We start from the raw sequence: 23,288 nt of genomic DNA, 5'->3' as shown, positions 1-23,288 counted from the left end.
AGTATGAGGTATAGAGTGTAGACCGTGTACGTGTGGGTAGGACTCCGTCTTTGTTTTCACGAGCAACTTTCAAAAGCATAAAATTCTCAGTAGTGATATTTGACTTGACCCTCAGTTTTTTTCTTTAGTCTTTTTTTACTTAATTTATTATATTTCCAAAATTACACTTATTAAGAAACAAAAATAAATGAATTTTTTTCCCCCTCTGTTACACGCACCCCCTTTTTCTTTTACTCCATAGAATAAAAATATTTGGATAGTGCAAAGTCCGTGGGCTTATTTAAAGCCTTAAAGGCTTCGGGCCTGAAGATTTAAAAAAAGAATTTATCTATGGTTATTTAGGTAATTTCACTTAAAGAGGAGGATTTATACGAAATTTAGAGGGATTTAAAAACTTCTCTTATCGTAGCTGAAATATTAAAACAACTGAATCATCGATCACTGTTCAAACTCAGCAGTCAGCATTGGAATGGATGCTTCATTTTAAGCCTAAAAATCTGCGATCTGCGGACCGGTAAGCTTAAAAATACATCACAGTTTTCATGCTACTAATTTTACGGCGACGTTTTATCTTTCTTTTGCCTTCATTTTCTGGATTTTAGTGTTAATGATTTTTATAGCGATTCGGTTGATAAAATTGTTAAAATCATACTCGATTCAATCTTACGTGCTTTAATTTTATATACCGGATTATGCATCACCTGTACATATTTTCTCGGCATACCTAACGACAACATCAAAACTAACACAATTTATTACTCTAATTCTGTCAACTTTAAGCTACAAATTTGGCAACAATTTGGCAAAGAAACTAATGGAATTCGAGGAATATAAATAATTTCCGGGATTCTAAGGTTGAGTTAGCTCTTGTGTTGTGCTTACAAGACTATCTTAGTGGAGTATTCAATAACAAAACCAACGCTATTGGTCTCTTGAAGTTGATTAAATGAGCTTCACTGTAGTGAACTTGAGCTTGGCTGATGATGAAGCTATGTACATTAGATAAGGGGTTGAGTACTTACTCTGTAGCTTGTGTGTGCCGTTTCGAGGACTATGAGATTTTGTTGTTATGTTAATGTGAAATTTTGAATGAAACTTGAAAGCACGGTTATTATTGGTGTTGAAATAAGGCAGGTTACAGACAAAGATCATTCTTAACTTGAATATGCCACATAATGTAGTTACTTGTGGAGGAGGAAGGGGTGAAGTACGAATCACAATTTGCAAAATTATGCAAGTTTTGTTGGCTTTGAGTCCTATCTTTCACGATATGCATGCTAGTGCTAATTGCTATTCATTCAAATGTAATTATACAAATATTTGACATTACTAAGATTCTTGAGATAAAACAACATGGGTGCACAGGAAAAGTTGTGAAAATCATTTTATTTTTTGATTGACATTTTCCAACTATGGAGTTGTTTGTAGTGAATCGGCGTTTGAAAGTAAGTTATTGGATAATATCTTGTGCATGCATTTTCCTTAAATATACTCTTTCCATATAATATGTCATCTATTTTCATTTACATCTCTTTCATTTTTATTTGGTTAGTGTAATCAGCGTTTACGTAAACTTAGTGGGATGTTCCATTCTTCTTATACAGCAGATAATTGCTCATATAATTCATATTGGTTTTAATTTTTCTGATATTTTACATGTTTAGTGCATGCATAAGCCTTGATTTTATTATTATTATTCTTATTATTATTTTTTTTTTGGATTTTTCATTGGTAAGCATTATGTTCTTATCTTGTCTTTTGATCTTGTGCTTTAACAGTATAAGTGTTACAATGAGTGAAATTAACTCAACGTATTGAATATTTGCCTTCTTATGATAAAGTTGAGTGTATGTGTAGTTTATAATGGTTTCACGCGTAACTTACCGGTGGCTTCAACTTTTTAGCATGGTTTACACGTCTTGCACATGCAAAGCTTCTAAATTTGAAAATTTTAGTTTTTCCATGGTAATTGACGTGTACTGTCTTATCTTCTTTTGCTTAAGCTCTTGTGCTTATCCATTCTTGCTATTCTACTCTATATAAAGTGGATCGCCAAACACAGATGAGATAACACATCTTAACATGCCATAAACTTCATCTGGCTTACCACCTTTAGCCTAAGTTAGAACTTCAGAAACTTGTCAAAATTCATTACTGATCTTGGAAATGGGAAGATGGGATAAAAATAAGTCCCAAAGGAGTACAAGGATCCCTATGGTTAAATGTCATTTTCTTGGGGACCTTTTCCATGAGAGTTGGCCTCTGTGGAAATTGAAAGGTAATATATAGTATCTTTGTTCTTTTATGTTTTGGTTTAATTTTGCTTTTGCGGTCATATTGTGAGTTCATGCTTCAAACCATGTCTTGACTAGGCAATTGTTGAAATCAAGTGATTTTACTTGATTTCAACTCTTTCTTTCATTTTAGCTCTCCTCTTTTTGATTTAGTAAAATTTTTTGCATTCATATTCCTGTTTTCTTCCCCACCTCACCACGCCTCCTCCTCCTCTTATCTTTTCGGTTTTCGTTTTTCTTATTTGGGGTGTGTGGGGTAATGTTCTGTAGCACTGTAGAGCAGATTGATTTGAGTTGCTTCTGTGCCCATTTCAGGTCTTAATTTGTCCGCCCTGGTCCTGCCAGCAATATCTTTCTTGTCTCAATTTAACAGAAAAGGTAGATATTGGCTGAGGAATTTGAGCGACTTAAAAGTTTTTCCTTTTCAAAATACGGTGGAATCAAATTATGCCATTAATTTGATTTAACGTAAGCCAAGATAGACATTTTTTTAATGCTTATTATGTATGTACTTTAATTTCCTTTGGAATATATAGTGAGATTTTCAAAAAAATAAAATTGAATTGTTCTTGTTGCTTGTCTTTCCCACTTTACTTTCTTCATTTACAAAATCCCCTAAAACATATTGAGAGTGGCTTGCTATTTTGAATACTAGCCAACACCAGAGTAAAAGAACATGGGAGAAATGGTCGCATGTTGAGGAAAAAGAAAACTGTCAAATGAATGTCATATAGGCTTAATTTTCAGGAGTTAATCCCATAATTATTTGCCTGCTATAGCGCTTATTTGCAGCTAACAGATTTTCAGGAAGCTTCTCTCATCCTGCAGTACTGCTTTCTGATATTTTGCAGGATTTCAGATGATAGACATCTAGACAATTTTACTGTACTGCTTTTATTTGGGTCTTAGCCACTGTTTTTTTAAATGTTGCAAGTGACCAGTTTCAGTGTAATTCAGTTATTAGCTTGTTATGCCTTGACTTTGTTGTGATCTTATTCACATTTTCGTGTCTTTAAACGATATTTGTTGTGCCTCCTATGTATAAACAACATTTTGCTTCTTGATTGAGCCAGGAAGGAGCGGGGTTGGACATGGGAGCTAGTGGAGGTTTGCCTATATGTTCATAGATCAAGATGACGTTTGCCTATATGTTCATAGATCATGTTAATTATGATGCTTTTGCAAACTTGCAACCTGGAGGACTGAAATAATGTATGACTGCAGCTAGTTCCGTTAGGGCTCGTGCTTTGAACAAGTTAATAGCCAGTCCTACATATTTTATGGCTGCTTGATTCAGGTTGTGATACGATAGCTTTATGGCTGGATCACGGCTTGCAGCTTGCAAATCCGTTGTCTGCCTAATTATGTCGCCTCACAAAATCATGTATCACGACATAAGCTGTTATTTCTACAAAATGTTATCGGTTTGTACAATCTTGTTTGATAAAATCACGTTGACGTAATTGTGACGTAGGTGAATGTGACAAATCACCACGCTGTTGTTACTGGATGGATGATTAAATAGCATCATGCAATGTAATCTAATGAATTATTTATTGCAATGTAATCTTTGGAATTATTTATTTGTAATGTATTTTATCTCTGTTGTGGGTTGAGCAAGGTTTACAGATACACTGATAGTGCATAGAGTTGAATAATATTGTTACAAGTAATACGTATTTTATTGTAAGTTTCGATTTCAAATCATAATTTACGCATTAAAAAAAATCAAGGATTAATTATCATTTTTTCCCTCTAAAAATTCTTTGTAATGATGATGGGTAGTTAAAAAAATATATCAAAATTTTTTTGGAGTTTCGTTTGCCATGGGCTTATGGCCCATGGACTCACTAATTTGTTTGGGCGCCCGAACCATCGATTACTTTTTTTTGGGGGCGTTTTTTTTTTTTTTAAATTTAAAATAACAAGGATTTCGAGCGCTATTCAAACTCCACTAAGTGGAAATTTGGAATGAATGCTTCAATTTACGCGGAAAAATCAGCAATCTTTCTGGACCAGGTGAGCTTTAATGCTTATCACAGTTCTCAAAGTACTCTATTAACAGAGACGGTTTATCTTTATTGCAATATATTTTCTGAAATTTAATATTCATGATTTTTTTTTTAATCTTTTTATAGCCTATTCGAATACGGAAAAAGAAAATCATATATCCGTAATTCTGGGATTATTGAAATTATGTCATCTTGATTTTTGAAGTTTGCGTGCACTGCGTTTAATTCTTTGTTATAACTGAGAGCTGCATCTTCTACCGAGAAACTACTTTGAAGTTATTCTCCTCAGTTTCCTTGTGTAGGAATAGCTTCGTTGATGTAGTTGGTGAAATTTTACTCAATTCAATTAATTAAGCTTTCATTTTATACAGGGCCAGCTGTATTGTCAATAAACTCTTTCTAATTGAGCAAGCTTTCGTCTCGAATGTTTTGTTTTAATCTTGCTTAAGCTAACAATTGCGTCAAATTAACAATTATTATTTTCTCTTATTTTGACAACCAAAGCTACAAATTTGGTAACAACATCAAAAGGAACTACTTGAATTGGAAACGTAGTTACTGTAATCAAAGAAATCTCATATGTTATTATATAAATATGTCACGTGATGTAGTTAATTTTGGAGGAAGAAGAGGGCAGAGTATAGATCCCAATTTGCAGAACTGTATCAAGTTTGTTTTGTGTATCAAGGAAAGTTTTGACATTTTATTTGTTTGATTTTTTCCTTCTATGGAGTTGTTCATGGTGAATATTGGATAAAGTCTTGAACAAACATTTTCCTTAAATGTAATCCTTCCATATACTATCTCATCTTTTATCATTTCCATCTCTTTCACTTTTATCTGGTTACTGTTACTAGCATTTAAGTAAACTGAGTGGTCAGTTCTATTCTTCTTACATAACAGTAATTAGCTTTGGTTTTAACTTCTGATTTTCTACATGTTGTGTCCAGGAATAAGCATTCAATTTTCTATTTGAATTTTTCATTGGTATTCTATGCGTTCCTGTCTCATCTTTATCATTTACATATCTTGTGCTTTAACTCTCTATAAAAGTTGCTATGACTGAATTAATTGAATAGATTCAATATCTGTCTTCTTAGTATTAATTTGAATATATGTGCTTAAAGTAGTTTCACCTTTTTGGCATGAACTACAAGTGTAGCTTACAAATATTTCACATTTTCAACGTGAATTACACGTTCTGTACATGCACAACGTCTAAATTTGTAAATTTTTCAGCAGTAATCAATGTGTACTTGTCTTAGTGAAGTTAGCTGAACGGATTGAACTTTTGTCTTCTTATGTTAAAGTTGAATGTATGTGTAATCTACAATGGTTTCTCCTTTTTGGCATGAATTTCAAGTGTATCTTACAGATAGTTTCACCTTTTCTGGATGAATTACACGTCTTGTACATGCATAGCCTCTGAATTTGTAAATTTTAAAGTGGTAATTGACTTGTACTTATCTTAGTGGAGTTCACTGAACAGATAGAATATTTATCTTATGACCAAGTTTAATGTATGTGCAATTCAAAATGTTTTCACCTTTTCGGCATGAATTACAAGTGTAGCTTACATTTGGCATGAATTACACATCTTGTACATGCATAGCCTCTAAATTTGTAAATTTTGAACTTTTCTGTGGTAATCGACGTGTACTTGTCTTTTCTTCTTTTGCTGATGTCCCTTGTGCTTATCCATTTTTGCTGTTCTACTCTATATAAAGTGAATGCCCAAAACAGATGAGATAACACCTCTTAACATGCCATAAACTTCAAACAGCTTTACTCCTTGAGCCCAATTTCGAACTTGGGAAACTTGTCTAAGTTCATTACCGTTCTTGGAAATGGGTGACATGGGAAAGTGGGATCACGGCGAGAGATCCCAGTGAAGTACAAGGATTCCCCAGTAAATGCGTTTCACTTGGGGACTTTTTCCAGGAGAGCTTGCGCCTTCTGGAATTGCAAGGTATATAGATCATTACTACTAACAGATTTTAAAATGTGCTACTTGGTTTGTTCCATGATCATTTCCCCTTTTCTAATTTTTTTTCTTGTAGTCATGTCTCAAGTTCTTCCAGATAAATCAACTTATTCAAGTCCAGAAATTTCAGTTTTAACAAGTTTCAGTTTTGGTCATCTTTCAAACCATGTATTCGCTTGCCAATTGCTGGAATCAAGTGTTTTTACTCCTTTTTTCTATTTTCAGTTTTCCCCAATTTAATTTTTTATTTTTTATTTATTATTATTTTTCATGTGTTCCTATCTTTTTTTTTATTTAGCTGACGTGGGTCATATAGTAATGCTTTGCAGCGCACTGTAACATATTGATGAGTTGCTTCCATTTACATTTTTATGTCTTAATCTTTTGATCCTTGACCTCTCAGCAATATCTCTCTCTTCCCAGTTTTATGGAAAAGGTACACATAAGGCTTAAAGCTGAGGAATCTTTGTGATTCAAATATTTGCCCTTTCAAAGAATAGTAGAATCATTATGCCTTTTATTTTGATTTAATGTCCCTGACTCCCAAGATAGTCATTACTTGCACGCTTGTTATATTTTTACTGAGGAGTTTCCTTTGGGAATAATGGTGGGATTTGTACATTATTTTTTATCTTCTCCACTTATACTTTCTTCTTATTTGAAAGATCTTTGTCCTTAAGATATATGGCCTTTTTACTGATTCTTAATCGCATGTGGCTTAGTATTTGAAATACAAGCCATCACCAAAATGAGGAGCACGGTGAGAAACAAAATCAGTCGTTGAGGGTGAGGAAAGAGTAAAAAACACTCAATTGACTATTGTATCGGCTTAATTTTCAGGAATTAGCCCCATATTTCAGAAAGGTTTATATATCCTGTTTTTTAATAGTTTGCAAGATTTCAGAGACAGGAATTTATACTGTACTACTACTATTTTTATCTTGGTCACTATTAATTATATGTTGCTAGGGACCTGTCTTTGAATAAATCAGTTATTAGTTTGGTGTGCTTGTTGACTTTGTTGTGATTTAGTTTACATTTCAGTTTTAGTTCAGATGAATTTTTTTTTTTTTTGGGTGCCTCTCTTATGTCTGAAAATGTTGTTTTCCCTCTTGATTTATCTAGGTAGGGACTCCGATGGACACAAGCATGGGTGGCCATTTCAGAATATGGGGTCTTACAGGAGCTCATCGAAGCTTGCCTATATGTTCATAGATCATGTTAGTTAGTGAACTTGCAATCTGGAGAACAGACATGATAGAGGACTGCGACTGTTCTGCTCTGAAGGCTGATGCTTATTAGCTGGTCCAGCGTATATCACTTGTTTTCCGGCAGATTGCTAGATTCACATTGTGGTAAAATCTTGGTGCTAACTTGCAGTCTGATGTAGAGTAGCTGCACATGGTGAGCTGCAAATTCTAGTTTTACTGTCAGCATGTGTAGTTCCAGGCTATCAATTAGTTATTTCTCATTATCCTGAAGCTTTGGTTCAGGAAAAGGAATGACTAATAAAAGTTCCGCTGCACCTCTGCTACAAGTACTAGTGGTGCCGGTGCAGCCACAGTCTACTCAACTGCTGCCTTATTGTTTTCAGCAGATGAATCAGCTGCAGGTTATGTACTAGGGTTTGCCAATTCAGCCTCAATTGAATTAGGGTTTTGCAGTTTGCCCTTGAATTCAAAAATATCTTTGCATTCAGCTAATGGGGTATAAGCTTCAAAAATTTTGAGGCCCGTTAGATGGTTTGTTATGCATTTGTGCGTTTTCAGATTGTCTCTGGCTACGCAATATCAACTGTTTGATTAAGCATCTGGATGGGCTAATTTTCTTGAGATTTACCCAGGATTAACAAGAGAAAAAGATATCCTTGAGGCTCACGATTGCCACACCACGCCACGCGTCTAGGCAGATGGCATAGAGAATTGCTTTGTAAAGATAGAATTTTGTGCTAATTTTTGTCATTACTGGTGTAAAAAGAGAAAAGAAGAAAACAAAAAGCGGTAAGAGCAATTGATTTTGTTAGTTTATTAGCTAGTTGTATGAAAATGCAATATAATCTAATGAATTGTTTTATTTAGAATGAATTTAGTCCACTTTCACGGGAAAAAAAAAATAGTAATGAGATTATTAGAGCTTTTTTTTTTTTGTCTTTTAGTTATTATGATTTCATATATTTAATGGTCCTAACTCCTATCCAATCCATTGATGTCCGACACCGACAGTGTATGATGCGTAATTGTGTGTTTAAGGGATCATTTTACGACAAACTAACAGTTTAAACGCATTAAAAGACACGGGACATTGATGTGAAATTCAATGTTACATCATCTTCATCGAATAAGGAGGCTTCTTTAAAAGGACCTGTCTATGTTACAGATTCTGTAACAAACATCTCCCGTCATCCCACCATCCGATTTTCTTTTGTTTAGTTTCTCACTCCACATCCAACCACATCCAACGGCTGATGCTGCAGTCTGTACCTTACAGATTCTGTAACGTAGTTTTGTCCTCTTTAAAAATATATATATATCTGAAATTTGAATATTTTATAGCCGAATAGATTTTTATGTTTTGAATTTGAATTGTATGTTTATTTTTTTTAATATTTAAAAATAAATATTAAGTTATTCATTTTTTTAATTTTAAAAACTAAAGACATTAAATTATTTGTTTTTTAACTTTAAAAATTAAAAACATGTATTTTCACATTTATATTTTTATTAAACTTGAATGTTAAATAAATAATATATATCTCAAAGAACATAAATATCATAATATTTTATCATTAATAAATAAAACCACATTTTAATAAATTTTTTATTATAAAAACATATTATATAATTATATAAAAAAGCGTAAGAATAATACCTTTGATTACCAATAATAGGAGATTTAAGAACTTGGTGAGAGAAGTAAAGTGAGAAGGGATTCCATGACAACTAAGGAAAAAAATAAATAAATATGAGATTATTAGTGGGTAAATGTGTGAGTTTTGTACAGACATGAAAAATAAATAATAAGACATTGATATTTTTAACATTAGAAATTAGTTGGCTGATTCACATTTCTCCATTAAGTAAAAAGTCAAAAAAATAACTTATTTTATTAAGTCAAAATTATCTACAAAGTCTCACTAAGTTATAAAAATAAATACTTCTAATTAACTTAACCAATTAAGTTAAGTCACTTTAAGTCATTATTTTAGAAAACAAATACCATCTAAGCTTTGATTATAATTCAGTGGTCCTTATAAGTTCCATTAATATATCTTCTTATGTTTATATAAAAAGAATAAGGATTTAGTGATGGGCTTTTTTCTAAACATTGAATTAAGGATTGTTAGATAAGAGAAACGAAAAATATGAAAAAATAAATAAATCTTGATCCTGAATTTAGTATTCAACCAAAATTTAATTCAGCATTGAATCTTAATTCATATAAAATCCTACTTTATATAGAAATATCTGTGTTGTTTAATTAATGGAAAAAATAATATTCACAAAAAAACTTAGTTTGTATCAATCAATTAGTTTTTAGCCATCAGAGTGATGGCAGGCCTAACTCGATATTTTAAATTTTGAAAAGCTTTACTTTTAATAAAGAATTAAAGATGTAATCCTAAACTAATACCAACTGCCTTAGACATGTCATTATTTGTTGTAAATAATAATAAATATTTTAAGCTTAAAGAATTTTCACATATCCTTAAGGTGCTTCGTGTGGATCCAATCTTGTCCACTTTTGAACCTTCTATGATAGTTGCATTTAGACAATGATAGCGTTAGCATTACTTTACAGACCAGCCACTGCAATTCCCCATATATTATAATCACTTGTATTAATAATTAAAAAAAAAAAAAGAACAATGGTCTGTATATAAATATATATGTCATACCCAATAAAATAACACAACGTCACAACCTGATCTTAAGAAGTCATGGACCGTCACGATTTTGGATAACTTTAAGAATACACCTTTTCAAATAATACAAACAAAAAAAAATGCGTTGTCGTGCGAAATTAATAAAAAAAAATTAATTGAATTATTAATTTCATCGATTCAAAGTGAACGCCGGCACTATCTATGCTGATACCCAAATGCTAAATGCACCCGTGTTAGTTGAAGTCGGGACCTCTGTTAACTTTTAATTCTTCATAAAATTTGGAATATCAAAAAACATGCGGCGGTAACATTGTGATTCATTTATTAATTATTTTTCTTTTCTCTTTCTTGATTATTAAGCTTTTTCTTTTCACATTTCACCATTTTTTTTAAGTGATTAACCTCAGATAGAATCAAATATATCAATAAAAATGCTCTGCAGAGTAAATAGCCCAAAGAAAAGATTCACTAAAATAATTTAGTGAGACATGCAAGTGGGACAAGTGTCTATCTCACTAAATTTCATATATGTTTCGAAAGTCAGAACTTGAGCTACATGTGTCCTTTTTAGGCGTATAATATACCGTTTCGAAGCTTATGACAAGACAAATCAAATCCAAAATTATGTACTCTATAAAATCAGTGAGTTTATGTGCGACAGGCAGTGGGACAGGTGCCTGTCGCACATAAATGCAGTGCGTTCGTGTGAGACATGCACCTGTCCCACTTGCCTGTCTCACTTGTTCTGAACTTCGTTTTTGCCCTTTATTTGTGTTTTCAATGATTTTTCTTCATTTCTCAACTCAAACTAAGTACTTTAACAAATCACATTGTTTTATAAATGAAAAATAACAACGTTTGCAGCAAAATCCCCTTTAATTTCGAACTTAGTTGATAAAATCAATAGATTAAAGGTTTACATTGTGTAAGAGTATAAACTAATTTTAAGAAGCTCTCCCATTGATGATTATATATTCAATTATGTCATTAATTTATCGAGAGTGTTGAAATTTGTTGAGAGTGATGAAAGTTTGTTAAGTTGTTGAGGAAGATCCGTATTTAGTTGTGCTGGAATTAAAAAAGTGGCATATCTTTGTAAATTTAATAAAAGTGATGAGGGTAATCTAGTCTAAAAATAGGGTGTTTGACTAGTCATGATAGAAAATACTTTGGGGGGTTAAAGTTGAAAAACGTAAAAATTTTATGGCCATTTTTATAAATTTCCCGGAGATCATTGGTCCTTGTTATTCGCGCAACCAAATCAGATGCACCGTATGCTTTTAAACAAGTGGGGCGCATGGGGTCTTCCGATGGCCAATAGCATTTCACGGGTGATAAAAGGTTCTGTGCACTAGCAGGTGATTTAATTATTCCTCATATGGAATCTTCTGAATTTGGATGCGTTCACACATGCGGATAGTTATACTTTTCATGCCTGAAGAGTTATGAACGTCATAAAGGCATCGAAATGACTTTAATAACCTTAAGGGGTGGTTTTTCACAGCGGCTATTTTCGTTTTAAAAAGGGAGGAAATTAATAATACGATCTTTATTTTGACTTTAATTATTTGCATAATTGCATTTATTTATGAACTTCGTGGTTTGGTTCATTGATTTTTATTTTTGAGGAAAAAAGAGCCAAATATTTTCATTTACAAACTGTATTAATACAATTTAAGCTATCATCAATAATTTCATTAAGTATACGAAGAGAATTAAAAACTATAATCTAAGTAAAAAATATAAGTTCCATATAATACAAGGTATTATTATTTGAGTAACAATAAGATAATAGTAAAATAAAAAAGTAGATATTGTTTATGTTGAATCATGCAAAATAACAGCATTACTTATTATAATGCTCTCGTTTCTGTCTTCCTGTTGTCTTAATGCTATTCAAATATTATTTTCTTTTTGTATAATAAATATTCACTCCAAACTTGAGTTTAATTTATATATTAATAAATAGGGTGAAATTTTAAATTATACAACAAAAATAATTATTTTTTATAAATCTTTTAATTTGACACAAAATACACATGTTTTCCACTATAATAAATGTAATATAATAATTAAATTTCACCCTTATGTATAAATTAATTGTGAATAAAATACACAATTAATTGGTTTATTTAATAATGTACGGAAAACATTTTACTCAAAATGATGTGTCAATTTTATCTCATCTTAACTTAAAAACGATTAAAATGAATTATTAGCCATTAATCTTTTTAAACAGTCAGCACTGCCAACTCATTCTTGTTCAAAAACTTTTCATTTTTAGCCACGTACATAAAGGTCATTTTACGTTTAAATCGGCCGGTCTATCTCTTTGCAAATAACCAAATAAAATAATTTGTTTCCTCCCGTAAACCTTGACTTCCTAATTTGTTTCCCCCACCTACCCAATGGCTGACCGTAGATCTAGAAATAGACCTTAGTCTCACCCGTCCATTGACTGACTAATTAACAGCCGCAAGATCAGGCATATCCAACGGCTAAGATCAATCTACTAGAACCTTCTCTTTCTCCTCCCCACTATATCTTCACCCTCCTCCTGGCCATAGCGAGCTTGTGCTCTGCTCGTGCCACTCTCGTTTGTTAAGGATTTGCGTCTCTCTTTCTCATTTCATTCAGCGGTCAGTGACGTTAACAGATCTGTTCCGTACGCCACCGTTTTGAAATGCCGATCGTCGTTTTAACGTAGAATGTGAAAGTGTTTTTGTTTTTGTTCTTGTTATTTCCTAAAACTGTTTTTTATTTTGAAAGCAGTTGAAAAGATGACGAAGAATTACCCCACTGTTAGCGAGGATTACAAGAAGGCCGTGGAGAAATGCAAGAGGAAGCTCAGAGGCTTCATCGCTGAGAAGAACTGCGCTCCACTCATGCTCCGTATCGCGTACGTGTACTCTCTCGTTATACGTATGTATTGAATATGTGTGGGTGTGAGATTGATTTTTTTTTTAATTGTTCAGGTGGCACTCAGCTGGTACATATGATGTGAAGACCAAGACCGGAGGTCCATTCGGAACCATGAGGCTCGCTGCTGAGCAGGCACACTCAGCCAACAACGGCCTCGATATTGCCGTTAGGCTTTTGGAGCCGTTCAAGGAGCAGTTCCCTACCATCTCCTACGCTGACCTTTATCAGGTACTGTATAAATCAATTTGTTAATATCAGACGGCGATCTTTGACTTTTCTGATGACCGATTTAAATTTGTTTAACCGATCTTTTTTGTTTATCATCGTGGATCATGTAGCTTGCTGGTGTTGTTGGCGTTGAGGTTACCGGTGGGCCCGATATCCCCTTCCACCCTGGAAGAGATGTAAGTTATTATTATTCGCTATTATTTAATTAAATTTGATTTAATATTTTTTCTGTTGTTTCGAGGATGAAATCGATTTGTGAAATTGATCTTAGTAGCTTGTTTAATTGTTTTGCTTGATTTATGTAAATTAATGTTGAAACATTTATAGCTCATTTACTGATAAAATTGGCCTTATTTACTGTTTATTTATTTATTTATTTTAGTGAGTGTTACTCTGTTTTCTGGTCTTTGGCTTTCATTGTTCTGTGTAAAACTTTATTTGGTCGTTGGGTGAAAATTGAAATTAAAGGAAGCAGTATAGGAATGTGCATGCGATACTTTTCTAGTTTTTTTTAGCGACTGCACTTGGCTTGGAAGATGTTGATGAATTTGTGGAACTTTTTAGAAATAAGAAAGTTGTTTCATAACATAAAACTTGTGGCTTTTGAAATTGTGTTGCACAATCAAATTGCTACGATTGTCTATGCGGACTACCACAAGTTTTGTGTGACTCTGTGGATGGCCCTCCGTGGTTAAGTGGCTGGGTAATGGATACTGAAGTTATTGCACTGTTGCTTTTTTCACTGTACTTTGGTTATCAAATAAAATATCAGCCACCCTTTTGATGTGACATTACACACGTCCAAGTTTACAACACTGTTTATTATAACATTGTATATTGAAATTATAACACTTAGCTAGTTTTTTTCCCCTTTTAGTTGTGATTTGCTCTATTTATCTATAAAATACTTATCTGTATGGTGTTTTTGATTACAAATCTTGTATTGTTGTGATTTTTTGCTACTGACAATGGCCGTCTCCTATTCTCAGGACAAGGCTGAGCCACCTCAAGAAGGCCGGCTTCCTGATGCTAAACAGGGTTTGTATTTTTTTTAAGGATCTTATTAAATGAGCTGTTTTGTTGCTTCATCTTGGATGGCTTCTTTACATTTAATTGCTGCAGGTAATGATCACTTGAGGCAAGTCTTTGGTGCTCAGATGGGCCTCAGCGACAAGGATATTGTTGCTCTCTCTGGTGGCCACACCCTGGTTAGTGCTAAACTGTGAAGATTTGTTGCTTTCCTCATGTGCTGAAATAATGTGGTTGTGAAGTGTTAAATTGGCTGCATTGTTTATAGTCTAATCAGCTTATTGGTTTGAATAACTTTGTAGGGAAGGTGCCACAAGGAGAGGTCTGGATTTGAGGGACCATGGACCCGCAACCCTCTCATTTTTGACAATTCCTACTTCACGTATGTGTCACTGGTCTCTTTGCCTGACATGTTCGGTTGTGTATTGTTTGAGTCTTTTTGCATGAATAGTAGTCTTACTTTAAAATGTTAAATGAGTCCGTAGTTTAGGGAGAAATTTGACCTTGAGTGTGCATGAAAAATAGGGAGCTCTTGACTGGTGAGAAGGATGGTCTTCTGCAATTGCCATCCGACAAGGCCCTTCTGGATGACCCTGTTTTCCGCCCTCTTGTTGAGAAATATGCTGCGGTGCGTATGCTTAATTTTTATACTTCCTCAATGGTATATTGTTATTCACTTTATGTTCTGTTGGTATTTTCAAATGAATGTACTCTGATGATTATTTTGGTTGCTTCTTATCACCTTTCAGGATGAGGACGCTTTCTTCGCTGATTATGCTGAGGCTCATCTCAAGCTCTCTGAGCTAGGGTAAGATTCTTTTCACCTTTGCTGATTATGCTTATTTCAATTTTATTGTTTTTCCCTCTCTTAAAAATCTTCCTAATGTTACAACTCAACTTATTGGGTGCGCCTGTTCTTTGTTGCAGATTTGCTGAAGCCTAAATTTACCTGAGTAAATAAATGGTTGGAATGATGCCAACAACAGTGTGCCTCTATTTTATGTTTTTTGAATTCTCAGAAAATTCGAATTTCAAGATGTTGTTGGTGGAATTTTGTGGTTTTGTTTTGTTGCACATGGTGGATTGTGAAAAGTTGGGTCGAATACTATGGTTACTATCATCCTTTAGAACTAATAATATCAACTGTTTTCAGACTAGATGTGAATTATCCACCAAGTTTGGTTTAGCTTTTTCGCCGTATATGTGTCTGGTCACAAAATGCAGTATCGGTAGCATGATGTTCAATGTTTGCTTGGTTTCTGTTGCGAAAGGCACGACACTTTCCACTTACAGCAAACAATTTGCTTTAGCGGTCCATTATATTGATGGGTTTCAAAATCAACGGCATTATCTTAAATCACGCACTTGCTATATCCGATCTTTCTTTTGGAGCTCTTTTAACTCCGTCTTGTGGGCAACGTTAGGTGACACTTAGGCCAATGCTAACATGGCCAAATGTTTCTGCCAAGATCATTTATGGCCGCTGCCTATTAGCCGGCATGTCCCAAAATGCCACCTCTAAGCCAGAGTGATGAACTGCTGAAGTAAACCATTCCTGAAGAAACGAACAATATAAAATTTACGCGCACCAGCGCTGACTACTTCATTGTCTTTTATGGGAGATGATATTCCAAAGTTCACAAAGAAACTCATTTTCAGGTCCTTGAAGTCGTTACTCATTAGCATCATGTCTCAGAAAAGAAATTGTCAAATTTCAACCATCTCCAGATTACAAGTTGAACAAGTAAACTGGGGGCTTAAATGGTACAGTTCTAGGATGGCGATATTTTTATCCCACGCTTTTTGTTAACGTACCCCCGTTAAGAAACTAATTACAAAAAAAAAAAAAAATCAAATAATTTTTTAAAATTTAGATAAAGAAGAATTTTGAAGAACTAATTAATTAAATTTATCTTAGTTTAAATTTTTGTGCCTTAGATTTTTTTAATTATATTTCTGTATTAAGACTGCTTTAGTCTAGGTTTAAATTAATTATTCTACCTTTATAAGATGAAAGTACCAAAAGTGTATTCTTTTGAATTTTTATACAAAAATCATAATTTCTAAATAATGTGTTAATACTACTTTTATTAATATGATTATTAATTTTTAATTAAAATTAACTTAATGTCTTTATGATATAGTATTCAGGTAAATTATTAAAGTGTCAAATTTATGTAATTTACTAGCAGGATATTGAAAATTATTAGAATTTTATTTAAAAATGTTAGATTATAATCAAAATTAAATAGTTTATGATACAAGGACATATATATTGGGCAATTTATTCATTTCATTTCATAAGGGTAAGATAGTCAAATAAACCTTATGGTAAAGTAATTTGAATGGTCAAAAAGATCTAATTAAAAAAAATTGATAAGAAGAATTTAATTGATTAATTGAAAAAAATTTATTGTTAATTTGTAGTTATTAAAAATTGAGTAATGATATAGCCACAAACTCTTGTACAAATTAATGCGGCGTTAATTCATTGGTTAAATTAAATATCTCTTGACCCACATGATTTATTTCTATTATTTAATATTTTCATTCAACCAATAAATTAATGCCACATCAGTTTGTATAAGATAAGTTTGCACAAGAGTTTGTGACTGTATTATCACTCTTAAAAATAATGTTAACTTATTATTAAAAAAAAGAAAATTATCAATCGCATATCCTTAGTTTACTCCGTTATCAAATTCACTACAACACTTTCAGAGTATATCAGTCGTCCACCATAAGTTTGACAAAATGTATCTGACATCCACTAAATTATTACTTGCCGTTTAAATATGATGATGTCATATGGGTAATCTAGCCTTTTCATATGATACAACTGATAAATTTAAAGGTATATAAGTGATAATAAGATATTTTAAGGATATACAAGTGATCATTTTTAAGGATAAAATCGTCAATTCACTACAGTTCCGTTAACTTTCAAACTGCAGTTAACGGTTAAGTGGTCGACAAATAACTTTTGTCAATTTAAGGTGGACAATTGATACACCCTTAAAGTATTGTAATATTTTTTTATAAAAGTGCAAATTTAAAGTATATTAATGATAATTTCCCTAAAAAAATTAAGAAATATCCCTATGTTATTAAAAATTTTAATAACTATTATTATTGTGATTTAAAAATTAAATTAATTTTGTTAGACGTCTATATAATAAAAAATTTATAATATTTTTATTAGTTTAAAGTTATACTCAACTCAAACTATCAACTTTATTTTCACAGTTGAAATTTTTTTTTTCTTTTTCACAATAATTGTAACTTATCAAACATGCCCCGAGTCATATGTTCTTGTTTGTCTTCTTATCAATCTGATTGCCGCTTGTAATATTTCAATTGTTTGAGGATAGAGATTACAAATTAAATTACTCGTGCCTCATGCTATAAATAATTGGTCCAAGGTTCCGAACGGTTGGAGAAAAATACAACCTGCAATCTTTGACTCGATGAAGTTTGAAATTGACATTTTAAGAGTAAACTTGACTTTCTTTCTTCTGCGGCCCAGAATTTTGCCAAGTTCAAGTCACCATTTGTTACGGTTGCGGAAGCATTATCTTCCACATTAAATTTTGATGCTTACTAAGAGAATTTAAATATTATTTTTATTTAACTACTTTAATAGCATTCGATGTATAGAAAGTTATGATAAACAAGATACCCTAGTGAAATAACACGTATGAGTTATTAAAAGAGATAAGTTGTAATTATCTTTTCAAATTATCTAAATTAAAAAAAAAACAGTAGCTAAGGTAATGTTCCTTGAAATATCTTCGGCAGTAGAGTCGTGCACTACTGAACACATTTAGGTAGTGTTTACTTGTTGGAGTGAAAGTGTGGAGTGTGGATTTCTCCCACTTCAGTGTTTACTTATCTTAAAAAAGAGGAGAGTGGGAGTGGGAGTGAGAATCAGTGGGTCCCACTCAATTTTGGAGTGGGGAGTGGGATTCCCACTCCCATGGGGGGAGGTGGGAGTGGGAATCCACTCCCCCTCTTCCTATTTTATCCTTATAATTAAAATTAAAATAAATAAATAATATTTAATAAAATAAATAATATCGTATTTATTAAAAATAATAATTATATCATATTTATTTTATTAAATTTAATAAAATAAAAATAAATAAATATTATATTTAAATTAATAATATTAAACATTAATTTTAATAAATATTAATTAATTATTTAATTAATAATAATAAATATTTTATTCTAAAAAAATATTAATTTTGTACTATATTATCAATAATAATATTTCATTTGTGTTGCTATTATTAATAATTTTTATTCACATAATTTAAATTAAAATTAATAAAAAATTATGATTTACATAATTAAGAATATTAGTAATTATTATTAATTTATAAATATAATAAAATATTTATTTTATTTTCTAAATATATTTTTTATTAATTTTTTAATTATAAATTATAATTCTGTACATAAGGATAAAATTATAATTTAAAATAATTTACTCCCAATCTAAGATAAAATAAACAAATAATTATGATTCTGATTGACAATCCATACTTTCATTTAGTCTAAATAAACACCATACTCCCACTCTCACTCCACACTCCTAATTCAAGAATTCACAATCCTCAAAATTCTCACTCCAATCTAAAAAGTAAACGCAGCATTAGTGTTGCTATTAGTAGCCACTTCGGCCTTGGTCGGAGTGGTGGGCTGCTACCCTCACAATACTTGTGAGGGCAGCGGTTCAAGCCCCCACAAAAGCATTTGTGGGGGCTAACGTGCTTATTTGTTTAATATTTCAAAAAATTTCCTCTCCCTCGAGCAATACGAGTGGAGTATGGACATCCCTCTTCTGTAAGGGATTATTTGTCTGGGCATGTAATTCACAGAATTCAATGTAATAATATAAGTCCTAATCATATATTTCTTATTGTAAATATCAGTATAATAATCTGCTATAATAACAGTTGTAAATATCTGTGTAATGCAGTAATATAATGATTAATCAGTATTCAAAAAAAAAAAACGCAGCATTAGTATCCATTATTCGTTCAATAATGGAGCCATCTCAAATTGTCGTATTTGACAAATGGCTAGCTAATTCAGCGTCACGTTTAGTAGACGCGTAGTTGGCTCATTCTCACAGTCAAAAGTTTAACCGTATCACACGTTCACATGAAACCTCAAAATCAATTAAATAAACACAGCCTGGCCTTCAATTCAACTCTAGACTCTAGAGTCCATATATTCACGTGGGACCCTCGATATCAGCGTTCACGTATAGACAAAATTATCCACCAAATTATGCCTAATAAATCAAAAGATAATAATATTATAAGTCATAATTTAATCCACATGTCTAATTATCAAGACGACGACGGTTCACGCAGTCTCATCATTTTTAAATTAAAAAAAATTATTATTATTTTTCTTTGCTTTCTACTGTATACGCAAAAAGCAGTTGGCCGTTGAAAAGGTCGAGGAAATACCAACCGTCGATCAGGGGCGGCTCTAATCTCAGCCCTTAATCCCGTTCTTCCAAACAAACGCGCCTCATTCCCTCGCGCGTTTTCCTTCCATCTTCCTGGCACGTGCGTTGAAACAAAACAAGATTCAAATAATTTACTTTTATTTATTTTTTATTAATTATATATGTGAGCACCAGCACATTCAAGCCCTCCATACTCGATAAAAACACAACCACAAACGAGAGCGTAGAAAATTAATTAGAGAGAAAAAGAGAGAGAGTAAAATGGCTGACGTGGCGCAGGTCAACGGCGTAGGTCAAACGGCTGATTTTCCTGCGGTACCGACGCACGGCGGTCAGTTTATACAGTACAATATATTTGGAAACTTGTTTGAAATCACGGCCAAGTATCGGCCTCCGATCATGCCGATTGGTCGCGGCGCGTACGGGATCGTTTGGTACTTGTTCTGATCGAGCTTATTTTGTTTTGTTTTGTTGATTCGATTTCGATACGATTCGGTTTTGTATGTTGAAATGAAATGGATTTTGGTTCTTGTTTTGAAATTTGAAGCTCGGTGTTGAATACGGAGACGAATGAGCTCGTTGCGATGAAGAAAATAGCGAACGCTTTTGATAATCACATGGATGCCAAGCGAACGCTTCGTGAGATTAAGCTTCTGCAACATTTCGATCATGAAAATGTGAGTTTTTTTTTTTCATTTTTTTCTCTTTAGCTGATTTTATTGATTTTTATTTGTATGCCATACAACAATCTGATTATTTCAGACATTGTACGAATTATGATTGGATTTGCATAGATTATGAGAAATTGCAACTTACAAAACTTGCTTTCTTGAAAGCACTTTTACGTTTGTAAAAGTAGCTCTTGAGGAAGCAAACACAAGATGTTTCTCACAAGTGACTTTAAACTTCAAAGTCCTTTTTGATGAAATCTATTTCATTTATGACTAAAAAATAGCCTAAGAGCACTCCTAATTATTCCTTCAGGTTTGAAACTGTCTTATAGTTCTATTCTAACTACTAAGAAAAGAAGAACGTTTAAACACTACATAAATGAATCTTGAACCTAAGATGTTATTATTTTTTAATGTATTCTAACTTGTACAAATTTATACTTGAAATGTAAAACAGGTGATAGCTGTAAAAGATGTGGTTCCCCCACCGTTACGAAGAGAATTCACTGATGTCTATATTGCTGCGGAACTCATGGACACTGACCTTTACCAAATTATTCGCTCAAATCAAAGTTTATCCGAGGAGCACTGCCAGGTATTACTTCAATGTTTCTTCCCTTTTTTTTCATACAAATAATTTAAAAACTCATCCATCACAATTATGAGATTGCCTTACCTTTTGTATTCTCTATCTACTGCAGTATTTCTTGTATCAACTTCTTCGAGGACTCAAGTATATCCATTCAGCAAATGTTATTCATCGGGATTTGAAGCCCAGCAATCTCTTGTTAAATGCAAATTGTGATTTAAAAATTTGTGATTTTGGTCTTGCTCGTCCAACCTCGGAGAATGAGTTCATGACAGAGTATGTTGTCACAAGATGGTACCGAGCCCCTGAGTTGTTATTGAACTCATCTGACTACACTGCTGCAATAGATGTGTGGTCTGTTGGCTGTATATTTATGGAGCTTATGAACAGAAGGCCTCTGTTCCCAGGAAACGATCACGTGCATCAGATGCGCTTATTGATAGAGGTGAGTTGAAATTTGGTACTTGGAGCTAGTTGTTTATGCATTAGCCATTGAATGAGTTGATTCTGATGATTTTCTTGCATGCATTAACCAATGTTCTGGATTTAAAATTTATAAGTTACAAGACTGTAACGAATTGTGTGTTTTGGGTTGGTCCTGCATTGATGAAATCAGTGTTGAAGCAATGATAAATGCTACTGAGTAATAAAACAGATTTTTAGGATTTTCAAAGTTGATTATGGCTTCTGTTTAATGTTTCAACATTAATAGCTTATAGTTTCACAATTTTTGTAAATGGTAAATGGTAATGAGTTTGACAGTCCTTTAAACCCTCCTTTAATTTTGCTCTATTTGTTGCAGTCCAAGCTCGTAATCAATTGCTGAAGTTGATTTAAGTTTATCTATATGAATTCTGTTTTCAGTTATATTAATATAGATTTAAGTTTTAAATATACCTAAAACTCTCTACTGAAGGAATCTTTATGCTTGGTTTTATGCATTTTAGCTTCTTGGAACACCAACAGATGCTGATCTGGGGTTTGTCCGTAATGAGGATGCAAAAAGATATATACGACAACTTCCCCAACATCCTCGTCAGTCGTTAGCCCAAGTTTTTCCACATGTTCATCCACTGGCTATTGATCTTGTAGACAGAATGCTTACATTTGATCCCATGAAGAGAATTACTGGTGAGTTTTTTGTTCCATATAAGCCATTTCAGTGTTGTTGTGGATGCATAGAATTTATTTTATTTCAGTCATGAAATTGAAATCTTCTCCTGTATGGTGTGTGTTGGTTCAACTTATAGACCTCTAGAGTGGTGCAAGAGGTTCGGATTTGAATTCCACATATAATACTAGAAGAAAATTTTATACCGAATTCCCTGCATTGAGCTTTTTTGAACATGATTTGAACTTGTCCTCAGACGATTATTATTTTGGCTCTGATTATGGATTAACACAATTCAAGGCACTTTAAACAAATTTTTTTCTCTTTTTTTTTTCCCCTTGATACATTATCTACAAGTTCCCTATCCTTGTAATTAATCATCAGTGAAAATTTTGTCTTTGAGCAGTTGACGAAGCACTAGCCCATCCTTATCTTGCAAGATTACATGATGAAGCCGATGAACCGGTCTGCCCAGAGCCATTTTCTTTTGATTTTGAGCAACAAAGCCTGGGAGAAGAGCAAATAAAGGACATGATTTATCAGGAGGCATTAGCACTCAATCCAGGATTTGCTTAATAAAATAAACAGCACTGGTGCTCCGTTTTAATATTCACTATTTGTTTGTAATTCCATTAATTCAAGTGTTGCTCGGATGAATAGATGACTTTGAAGCCTTGAAGCACTGCAGTTGGCCGACAAATGTTATTTTTTCCCTTGTTGTATTATTAATCTGTTGTAAAATAATAAAATTCAGAATTATATTTTTTTGTTCATCGTATCGAATTCCATTCAATAATCTCATGCGCCGTCGTTGATGAACCGATACAAAAATTGAAATTGTTTTAACCGCTCCTGTCTCTTCTAATGATCAATTTGCCATCAATTAGTCAATCTGTGTTGGTTATCGTCTTATAAATAAAGCGACGCTCTTGAAAAATCTGAAAATGAAAGGCTTGGAATTCTATGAGCTTTTGCCAAGTAAATTCTCTAGGTATTTTAACTTCTAAGATTGTTTGGTGTATTTTTCAAAGACTTTGTGTGCTATAACCTTTGACTTTTGGCTCAAAATGAGCCCAAGAA

The 23,288-nt window shown here is 32.8% G+C and overlaps 2 protein-coding genes and 1 long non-coding RNA gene across 11 annotated transcripts; all 3 read left to right on the top strand.

Annotated features, from left to right (window-relative positions):
* The first annotated feature begins 352 nt into the window (after positions 1–352).
* LOC107178354 (uncharacterized) lies at positions 353–8,374 on the top strand. 5 transcript variants are annotated; one of them, XR_008051130.1, is made up of 5 exons: positions 398–514; positions 2,004–2,278; positions 2,610–2,672; positions 3,368–6,275; positions 7,416–8,374. It is a non-coding gene; the product is annotated as an uncharacterized LOC107178354 (long non-coding RNA). The 5 variants fall into 5 exon arrangements; XR_001509113.3 differs by lacking the exons at positions 2,004–2,278; positions 2,610–2,672 and having other exon boundaries at positions 353–514; positions 3,368–4,313; positions 6,034–6,275; XR_008051131.1 differs by lacking the exon at positions 2,610–2,672 and having other exon boundaries at positions 399–514; positions 2,046–2,278.
* A 4,271-nt stretch (positions 8,375–12,645) lies between these two features.
* LOC102629716 (L-ascorbate peroxidase, cytosolic) lies at positions 12,646–15,509 on the top strand. Of its 5 annotated transcripts, none has more exons than XM_006488135.4 (10): positions 12,646–12,812; positions 12,946–13,072; positions 13,149–13,323; positions 13,434–13,499; positions 14,313–14,361; positions 14,446–14,531; positions 14,655–14,674; positions 14,878–14,980; positions 15,102–15,160; positions 15,280–15,509. In XM_006488135.4, the coding sequence occupies exons 2-10, from the start codon at positions 12,954–12,956 to the stop codon at positions 15,293–15,295; spliced, it is 693 nt and encodes a 230-aa protein (XP_006488198.1). In that variant the 5' UTR covers positions 12,646–12,812; positions 12,946–12,953; the 3' UTR covers positions 15,296–15,509. The 5 variants fall into 5 exon arrangements, with proteins under 5 accessions (XP_006488198.1, XP_015388867.1, XP_052288340.1 ...); XM_015533381.3 differs by having other exon boundaries at positions 14,655–14,764; XM_006488132.4 differs by having other exon boundaries at positions 12,647–12,812; positions 14,655–14,734.
* A 4,544-nt stretch (positions 15,510–20,053) lies between these two features.
* On the top strand, positions 20,054–22,975 carry MAPK1 (mitogen-activated protein kinase 1). Its single transcript, NM_001288893.1, has 6 exons — positions 20,054–20,271; positions 20,385–20,514; positions 20,966–21,103; positions 21,210–21,542; positions 22,045–22,228; positions 22,615–22,975. Exons 1-6 carry the CDS (start codon positions 20,099–20,101, stop codon positions 22,782–22,784), a joined length of 1,128 nt encoding a protein of 375 aa, NP_001275822.1. The 5' UTR covers positions 20,054–20,098; the 3' UTR covers positions 22,785–22,975.
* The last annotated feature ends 313 nt before the right edge of the window (positions 22,976–23,288 follow it).

The sequence above is a fragment of the Citrus sinensis genome, chromosome 8 (genome assembly GCF_022201045.2).
Source record: "Citrus sinensis cultivar Valencia sweet orange chromosome 8, DVS_A1.0, whole genome shotgun sequence".
In the NCBI taxonomy this organism is placed as follows: Eukaryota; Viridiplantae; Streptophyta; class Magnoliopsida; order Sapindales; family Rutaceae; genus Citrus; species Citrus sinensis.
Note: the sequence above shows the minus strand (reverse complement) of the source record. Positions and strands in the feature narration are given on the sequence as shown.